The sequence below is a fragment of the Bacillus rossius genome, chromosome 1 (genome assembly GCF_032445375.1).
Source record: "Bacillus rossius redtenbacheri isolate Brsri chromosome 1, Brsri_v3, whole genome shotgun sequence".
NCBI lineage: Eukaryota > Metazoa > Arthropoda > Insecta > Phasmatodea > Bacillidae > Bacillus > Bacillus rossius.
This window is the reverse complement of record NC_086330.1, coordinates 362,945,358-362,955,653: the sequence shown is the minus strand read 5'-3', so window position 1 is coordinate 362,955,653 and position 10,296 is coordinate 362,945,358. Positions and strand designations below refer to the sequence as shown.

The following is a 10,296-nucleotide window of genomic DNA, read 5'->3' as shown; positions in this document are numbered from 1 at the left end:
GATGAGCCTATGGCTCAGCCCTTCGAAGTGAAAATTTTTTACAGGGAAGCCTACAACTCACATAGTTTCGGTTCCCTACCACGTTCCTGCAACTTCAGATTTCTCTCAAAAATTGAAACTAAAAAAATCGAAGGGTTGGGTCAGGTCAGGTCAGGTCAGGTCAGTCACAACATGCTTGTTTTCATTGGAAACTTCTGATTTAGCGGCTGAAGTGGCGTTTATAACAAAACGCAAAACTTCGGAAATTCTTGCAGGGAACCGAAACTACACGAGTTTACCGTTTTTACAGCCGGTAGAGTAACATCACAGTGTGATGGAAGTGAGTAGGTAACAAGAGTTAACGTGTGTAACGTGTGTTTGCTTGATGGCATGGGGTTGGGAAAAGAAGGCTGGAACAACAAATAAAAGTGGAGAGTAAGGGCAAATGTAAAACTCTGCAGGTTTTTTTTTGGTCACCATCTTCGTTGCAATTGTGATCATTCAGTGTACTTTACTAATAAATTTCATTGTCCGAAGTAATTATTGAAAATGTTAAAATTTTCACAACCGGTAGTGCTGAAAATGGTGGCGGCAGTAGGACAAGGTCGTTTCCGTAGTTATGTGCAAATATTGAAGACGTGCTGCGTGAAGTGAGATTTGAAGTGTATGTGAATGCTCGATGGCATTCCTTTTTTTTTTTTTAACAATGTGTATTTTCAATAAAGGTAGTAGCAAGAAGTAGTGAAAAAATCATACATATAATTTACCAAACTGACATATTCATGAGTTATGACTCTAAACTGTGAACTAACTAAATGGCAGCAATTCTACACACACATTTTCCAATACAACTTTTAAGTTTTAGCATAAAATTTTATTAATAAAGTAATTTGTGTTAATGGTTTTGGTTCACAGAAGTACAAATGCATATATATATGAACATACATATATCAACAAATTATTTCTATACCTATGCTATTCTCACTATCAAAGACTAGGAACATAACTGGAAAAAAAAAAAAAAACACTAATATGCTTAACATAAAGTACGGGTAGACTTTTAGCAAATACTGGCAAGAATAGTACCAGGTACTGAAATACACTATATCTTCAAAGTGTAATTTAGCCATGGTCTCGACAAAAGTATATTATTTTTTAAATTTTTACTTTTTTGTTTTCCAACTGTCCAGTGTTTGTATATATGTATCTGGTATTATTCTTTTGAGAATTTGAACATGGCACACTTTGAATACACTAAATATAATCACCTACAGTTTAGTTATTTTAAACTAGTTTCCTGAAATTTTAATAACTGTTTGGAAACTGTTCTACAAATGTCATGAAACTGGTGTTTTTTTAATGATATGATATAGAGTTTTATAATTATTATTATTATTATTAGAATAAAAACATTTTTTTTATTTGCTGTGGAGCAAGTTTTGCAAACTTATGTAAAAGGGCAGCAGTTTGTGATGCGTAGTAATTTTACTTTGTATATTTTTTATGGGGAAGACGATCATTCATTAAAAATTTTCTTTGTTTAAAACTGGATTTATAACCAAGATGTTACTACAACTGAACAACTACATACCTACTAGACTTATTTCTGAACATGTTTATGATGGTCTTACAAATATACAATTTACAATTATATTCTTTTAGTAATTAAACTATAACAACAAAATATTACATAATTTTGATTTTTGTTGCAATTAGTATTTCATTAAAAGTAGGAAGAGAAAGAGATACATTTGTACACGATACTCAAGAAAATAATAATTCATTCAGTATCACAGATAACCACAGGTGATTGGCTGGCGTTCGTTGTGGCATTGGCACAATTTGATAGGCTTGCTGTGTGAAGTAGAAACAAGAGTGCGAAATACTGAGTGGTTTTCAGTTCATTTCTACTACATAATTCACGTAGCAAAATCTTCATAAGGATAGTAACATATTTTCCCACGTGAAAACATCATATAGTTTCGTTTACACAGAATAATGCATACGTCTAATGTTTTTTAAGGTACTAAAATGTTATTGTTTGTCTCAAAGCTACTGGGAGTAACTTTAAATAATCCTGTAAAAGCTGTATTACTTTTCAGCACGTCTACCTACAAGTATATTTGGTACTTTTCTTTCTGTAGTTCAATACTTTGGTGATTCTGTGCAGCCTTATCTGATACTGCTATCTACTTGGTGGATTATGTAAAACTGAAAATATTTATTCCATCAGGAAATGGAAGATCACATTTGAAGTGAACACTTTGGTTAATACAAAACATTAATATTATATATAATTATTTGGTAACAAGTTTGGGTAGTAAATTAAACATTTTTTTTACTTACTACATAAACATAAATTTCATGTTACTAATAATAATATTTCAGAATGTTTTCCATTTATTTTTAACTGTGTTCTGGCTTAAAGTCATTAGAAATCAGCTGGCTTGGTATGAAATTGTTCATTTTCCTTGGCTCTTCCTTGAAGAACTTCAAAGCTGTAAACAAAGAGACAGCATTTCAAAATAATAAACGGTTCCTTTTAATCCATTATGATGAGTTTCAGTGATTGCATTGTAATGGTTTCTTAATAACGTGATGTAGGAAAGGGAGAGGGGAGGGAGAGAGAGTGATGATTAGATAATTGGGTATTTTTAAAATGTGTGCTGCATTAGAAAATCCCGCTAATTGTGAAGTGCGATTGGTGATCAGGTTTTTCCCAACAGAAAACAACAAGCAAATTGAAATTTATGGGAAACTTCGTAAAGTGTACGGGAACAACATAATGAGTGAAAGTGCAGTGAGATAGTAGTGCATTATGTTTAAAAATGTCTGCACTAATGTTCACGATGAAGAGCGAAGCGGCCGACCAAATGCACTAGTTGGAAAAGTGAACGAGATAATTCGTGAAAACTGCCGCTATATGACTTCGGAGCTCCCGAGATAGCTGTGTGCATATGCAAATGTATACTCTGCTTAAATTGCTTGAGCAGTTAAGGTGCAGGAAGTAGAGAGCCATTGGATGCACTGCGAATGACTAGAAACCCAATATTTGTGCCACTGGATGAACTTTCAGAAGGCAGCGGAATATAACCACGGATGTGTAGGATAAGCACAATCCGGGAATTGAATCAGAATTTGTTGGCAAAAAAGGAATTTGTGGGGGGGTGGAGGGGGGGGGGAGAAGCAAGGCTGTGACAACTGCTCCCACTCAGGTACTGGAAGGTAGTTGCAAATCTCTATTTCTCTGCTGATTGCAAGATATTTTTAGGAAAAAAATAAAAATAAAAAATAGTAGCCAAAAATACAGTCAAGTAAGGAAATAAGAATACAGATTGAAAATAAACATGTATTATAATTGACATTGTCGGAGTACGAATCGCTGAGAGTTGCAAAATTAAATGTGATACGAAAGCATTATGACAAAGATGAAAGGAAAAGTTATTAGCAGAAGAGAAAGTTTTTACATTTAATTATCAGGAGCAGCTTCTAATAAAAAAAAAACTCAGTAACATAGGCTTGCTTGGATACAGGTTCTGAGGGACTACAGTGTTTGTGCGTTGCAGCAAGTAGACTAACACTCACCTCAAAGTGTCTCAAATCGCTGGTGTCGTAGAATTCGTCTTCGTTCACCAGCATCTCCCGGTTGCCATACTTCTTTCTAGAATCACAAGTCAAAACAAGCATCAACTAAAAGATAAAATTTTTTTGTGGTGTCTGCAACACAGGAAGGCAAATCCTAATTTTCTTCCAACATTCTCAGGGATTTCTTGATTGTGGTGGATCTATTTAAGATAAAAGATATGTACAGTGAAACCTCGTTTATTCGTTCCCGCATTGTAAAATTTCCCGGTTTTATTGTTCAATGTCCGTGGTCCCGAAAAAATCCTGCAAGAACAATGTTAAAAAATCCCGTTTCCATCGTTTACGAATATTTTTTAACCCGGTTTAACGGGTTGAACTTTACAGGCTTTTTACCAATTTCACATTCAAATTCCCGAGAAATATTCCAGTTTACGCGTGTCTACACGACACGCAATACCAATATTTACATATGGCGGCCATTACTAAAAGAAAACGAATAAAGTGAGCATGACGCTGTTGCTAACAGGTTCACCAACTTCGATAAAACAACAGACGAAAGCTAACGCTCGCACGATAGTTCTTGCTTTGTGCGATAATCGACACAACAACATAACCGTGGTCGATATACTGTACATACTAGCCCAACGTAAACACGTTTCTATTTAGCGGCAGTGAAATCCTGCGAGAAACATAGACAAAATTGTTCATCCTAGCGTTTCCGTGGCCAGCTGTATATGCGCGAGATTTTCTTTGTTTACGGTAAATTAGCTTTACGCATTTAACTCTAATGCACGTGTGAAATTTGTAAAGGTTCATTGATATGTATCGGCCTACAAAAGAGGTTAAAACCATTAAAGAGCGTTTAGAAATTATAAATGCCGTTGAAAAAAATCCAGGCGAAAAACGGGTTGATTTGGCAAAGCGCTATGGTATTCCTCCATTGACTCTTAATTCTATCTTCGCTAGAAGAAATGAGATTCGGAAACAAGCAAGTCAGTTCGGCCAGTCTTCAAAAAAACGGAAAATTGCAAGACAGTCGAAATACAGTGAGCTTGAGAAAGTTTTGTTTTCTTGGTTCCAGCAAGTTCGGGCATCAAACATCCCAGTGGATGGCACATTTTGTTTATTTAAAAAAAATTAAGGAAGTAGTGAAACCCCTTATTTACGTTACCGTTATTTACGTTTTCCCGTTATTTGCACTATATTCTTCAGGTCCCGTTTGGTTCCCATTTAATCCAATACAATACTTTCACGCGAATTACGTCTCAAAAATCTAATCCATCCCGCTATTTACATCACGTAACAACGATAGTAGGCCTAAAAACATTGTGGAAAACGTAACTTTTATAGTCGGCAGTGAACATTTTAAATCGCAAAATAAACATATTTTATAACATGAAAAGTTGCTTTTATTTCTAAACATATAATAATTTAAGCCTAGGCGTGTAAAAGTCTGAGTAATTATAGCAGGAGGCATTCTAAAATGTACTCGGGAAAAACGTAAACTCACGAATGTATAAACGTTCTGTTACTATATTTATGTCACAACTTAGCCGAAATACTGGTACGAGACATAAACCTCACTAGATAAAATGAGCGGAGTCTTGGTAACTGTTTTAAACGTATTTTATAATTTCGGAAGTATTGTACAGTTGACGCATATTTTTTAAACTAATCGTAAATAATTAATTATTGGTATCAAGAAATCAAGGTGAACGTAAACTTGAACACGTCACAGCAGCGAGAAAACTGGTGCGTATACCAATAAACTGGTATTAGCACTGGACAAAACTGGTACACGGGAGGTGGAGCTTATATTTTTTTCCGCTAAGCTCGCATCTATTGGCTGACTGCTGATGGAACGTCACGAGTCTGGGCGGAGCGTTGAGTGAGTTATACTGCGCATGCGCAGCTCACACAACAGAGTGAGCCAGCCGGCGGGTACGTTGCGCCATAACAGCTGATTGAGTACGATGACCTTTCTCCGCGCACGGCGCGCTATTGATGGTAAATGTCCAATTTGCGGCCCTTTTATTTAAAATTTTTTTACTGTGGTGCAATGCGTATGTGTAATGTAGCCCGCATTTGTTATGAACGCTGCAGAATGCGACTGTATTTTAATTAACTTTAACGTATTTCTTACTTTTCCCTTTATTTACACTTTCCCGCTTTTTACACTTTTTTACTTTGTCCCCATGAAAAGTGTATATACAGTGTGCTGCTGGTGTCAGTTTATGGAAATACCTAACTGATTCACTGAAAGTTTTTGCAATAGTACATACATTGTGCATTTGGTAACTTTAGTGTGTGTTCCCACATTGTAGGATTTCCTGGATTATCCGTTTTTTACTCATGGTCCATTGGAAAATGGATAATCAGGGTTTCACTGTATTGCAAATAGTTTGTTGTGCCAGTTACTGTAAAAACTATTAAAAATTAACTTATTCCATTAAGTTAGGCAAGAAGTAGTATGGTAGTAACTTAAAGAAAAATTGGGCATTAAGAATGATTTGAATCTTAGTTGAAATATTTGTATTGAATCGACCAGGGTGGTAGAAAGAAACTAACAACCCTGGAGCAAATAATTTTGTCGGGCCCCCTCCCCATTGATTAATGTACAATTTCTTAAAAACTCCATGATTTTAAAAAAAATCTTAAACCTGTAAACATTTCAGTGGCCGTAACTGTAAATGTTACCTGTACATAGTTAGGTTTTTCATTGAATTTCATTAGCAATAAACTTGCAATGTTGTCCAACTCTTGCACTCGTGAATTTAAAAAATTTTGAAACTCAACCTAGCCTCCCTGGTGTCTAGGCCCTGGCACTTCCATGTTTTATTAAAGTTATGTTAAATTCTTGTGGGTTTAGAGTTGTGTCTCGAGTAACGTAAGTACATAAAGCCTTAGAATAACTTGGATAAACACAGCTAATTACACTTATTATTTAAGAGGTACATTTTGTGGGTACTATGTAATGAAAGCAAAATTTTTAAATGATACCGTGGTCAGATATTTTTCATATATTTTTCTTTTTTTACTTACTTAATTTTTATTTTGTGTTGAAAGTGAGATCATTAGAAATGGAGAGACACAAAGCATCTTAAGTCCTGGCTGCAAGTTCTGACATCTACCTCTGTGCAACTTGCTCGATTTGGGAAAGATGGTTTTTTTTAAAAGAAATAATTTCGTTGCTCATTTGTCATGGAAAAAATTTGTCAGTGTCATCACTACGTCTGTGTGAAGTGTTTCTCGAGTTAATGAACTCTAGAGCATCAATTCAGACGTGCTAAGTGACATAGCTCGAAGTTTATTTTGGAGAGGAAAGAGGGTGGGAAGTTCTGGTCAAACAAATTTTGAGCATGTAACATTCTTATATACATGAAAAAAAAAGTATTTTTATTTAGAAATATAAAAATAAGTAGATAGAAAGTAAATTTAAAAAATAAAAAACTCATAAGGGTGCATTAGTGTTAAAAAATTTAACCCCCCCTCCCCAGCTCAGTAACTGTGATGTCATCCACTGTTGTAGTTGCCAGGGACAATGTGGTCGTGACGGAGGGGAAGTGGGGCCGGTTGAGTTTTGAGACTGTTAATAGAATATATCGTTGGCTTAGAGTGAAAACCTCGTGTGTCTAAAATAAATTTTAATATTTTATATATTTTATAAAATTAATAGGTAGAAAACCTCGTACCTGAACATCAGTTAAGCACATAAATAATTACAAAATACATTTGAAAACAATATTCCCCCCTCGTACCCCCAACTGTAAAATTTGTTATTTCAGAGATACAGATTTTTCATTCCTCATGATCAATATAGGAAACCTTACGAGTTATGTGATACGTGCAGATCACATTTACAGTTATGGCCACGGTATAATTTAAAAGTTTTTAGCTCTCAGTAATGGCATTTGGTGGAAGTAATTTAGTGAATGTAACTGAAAAGAGTAACCAAGTTCGTTCCATCTGTGGCGGATTGCACGAACCAAAGTTTAAAAAATCCAAAGGGTAACTTAATATGTAGTACTAACACAAAAAATCAGGTCAAAGCCAGGGTTTAGTATTCTTTCAATTCTTTTTTCGCTTTCATTGCAGCAGCAGTTACGTTACAAAGTAGTTTAAAATTTCAGTCTGGCAGTAAAGTGATTCAGTAGTCGACGTAGCTGCTCAGCAAAGAATTCTAGTGGCGTGCGATTCGCGTCGAGAAAACGTATTTGAAAACACAATTCGTGTATATATCGCACTCTGCATTATTTTAAAGAATGCCCGAGTTTCATATCATAAGTAGGGACACCTGTATTTCACAATTTCATTTCATGTCAAGGTATTTCACAAAACACTGTAGCCTTTTTTCCAAGAGTCGTGGCAAATTGTGAGGGTGCAGCAGTACGGTGACCACATTCTCATTGGCCCCGTCGAGAGCGGGGACAACACCTCTCACCGACCTCAAGCTGATGACCACAAGGAGGAAAAAAGCTACAGTATTTTTTGTGAAGTACCTTTGACACGAAACGTATTCGCGAAATACGGGTGTCCCTAATCATAAAAGTGTATTTCGCAACGTGAGAACACGTGACTTTGGCTCGTTACCGAGGTTAGATGTTACACCTCTCTGGGCGAGTACTGAAATTGTTGAATTGTGTATTTTAGAAAGTTGTGCATTGTGAGGGGGGGGGGGGGGGGGGGGCGTGGATTCCCTCGACGGGCTGGCGTGGAGGCCACTCACTCGAGCAGCCTCCTCCAGACGAGCAGCCCCACGTAGCCCAGCAGCGCGACGGCCACGAACACGCCCGCCAGGATGGCGGCCGACTGGCTGGGCTGCAGGAAGCCCGGGTCGCCGGCCGCCGAGAGCCGCTGCTGGGACGTGTGGGGCTCCGCGCCGGCCGGCAGGACCTGCGACTCGTTGCCCGGCGCCGGGGGAGCCTGCACCTCCACCTGCGACACCGACGAGTCACTCTCCAACCTCGCCATCGCCAGAACACTCCCGAGACCACATCCGAACCCTGGTTAGCAAGCGCGAATTGGAATATCCAATTTTAACAATTGTGTATCATTACAATTTTGTGGAAGATATGTTTTCAGCTACATTTAAAAAAATGTATTCATCAAATTCTGAAAAGAAAAAAAAAAGTTTCATATAAAAATTACTGGCTACTATAACAAAAAAAGAACGCAACGAAACATTGCATTTGAATTTCGTATGGCTTGGAAATCTATCTTTATAGATACATAAATTATTTTCTCTCTCAAATGTACAAAAAAAAAAAATATTTTGTGAAGCACCGAAATTCAATTAAAATTCATGAAACTAATCAGCATTTGAGATCAAAACTTAACTCTACGGAGGAATATATAATGATTTAAATATTAAATTAAATGAAAGTAATTTATTTAGAATGAAATTTGTACCTCATTTTATGCAAATCAATATTGGATAAAAGTTAAGCCTACTTCCTTTTAATCTTGCAACTGCTATTAGTAACTAATTTTTACACTACAACATTAGTACATTTTTCAAACACAAAAATACTTAATAAATTAATTTTATTTGTTCCGAATAGTTAAGACATGCTTATTACAAATTATTATATTGTAAAAGCGCATCATGTATCACTCAAAATGACAGTTTGGGAGAAATTAATTTCACTGAACATTTAAGTGTCATATTTGTTGTGCTAACTTTTTTAATTAACAGATATCATATAAAATACAACCATTAACACCGAAATCTCCTGTTTTAAAAGCGAAATTGGTCTGAAAATAAAACCATAAAATCTTGTTTCTAAGGAAATGGTATACACCCATTATCATCTTCTCACATCACCATTCTTTCAAATAATGCTCTCCCACTTTATGCCAACTAACAGACACACTTATTTATTTGAAGATACTCATATTAATGTTTTATTACATATACAATATTATTTATACTTGTGAATATGAAACTCATATCCCTTATCAAAACCTAGAATATCCTCGAAAAAAAGCCGTTTGATGCCGTACTCGTGACACCTGCTAAAAAAAAAACCGAAGAGGCCATCATTGGCCTACGATTTGCCGTCAGATCTGTCAAAAAAACGTTTTTGTGTGAAAAAATTGACCTTGTGTGTTTTTTTTTGTATATATAAATCACTGAATATTAGGCAGTAATTTGCAGCTATTTTTTTACAACGCTGTAGAAGTTTCACCTTTTTTGATGCCTGTCCATCAGTCATTAATTTGATTTGTAATGGAAGGATGCCAAAGTTGAATATAGGCCTGGCTTTAAAAAATTATAATTTGATCATGAACCAATAGCCTTTTGTAAAGACCAAGAAAACTACAGTGGCTTTCTATATCTTCATGACACTTGACTTTTCACAGTGGTATTTCAATTCAGAAAGTGTAACTCATTAAAAAAAAAAAGTGTGTGTGGGCCTCACGTGCCTTGCAAGTGAAACTTCTCTGATGGATGGGAAATTTCAAATTTGTAGGATACATAAATATTTGAAACGTGTGTGCTAGTGTACAAGCATACAAGCATACAAGAATGTAAGTGTGTACAAATACGAGAGTATACTGTAATGCAAACAAGCCATCGAGCGCTGCTGCCGCCGGCGCCGCCATCTTTGTTTTTGGTAAATAATTTGCTAGCTAAGATATTACTCTGCATAAATTTGTTTTCAATAAAGGACAAAAATGGATGTTCACACTCGATATTTACAGTCATAGCAAGCACTGCAACAAAAAAAA

The 10,296-nt window shown here is 36.0% G+C and overlaps 1 protein-coding gene across 1 annotated transcript in view; it reads right to left on the bottom strand.

Annotated features, from left to right (window-relative positions):
* Nucleotides 1-718: 718 nt before the first annotated feature.
* The window catches only part of LOC134528329 (serine/threonine-protein kinase pakG-like), an 80,874-nt gene continuing 71,296 nt past the window's right edge, over nucleotides 719-10,296 (bottom strand). Inside the window, exons 5-7 of the mRNA XM_063361865.1 lie at nucleotides 8,291-8,499; nucleotides 3,565-3,640; nucleotides 719-2,477 (exon numbers count right to left, since the gene is read on the bottom strand). Coding sequence (XP_063217935.1) covers nucleotides 2,472-2,477; nucleotides 3,565-3,640; nucleotides 8,291-8,499 — 291 coding nt within the window. The 3' untranslated portion in view covers nucleotides 719-2,471. The remainder of the gene's footprint in view (nucleotides 2,478-3,564; nucleotides 3,641-8,290; nucleotides 8,500-10,296) is intronic.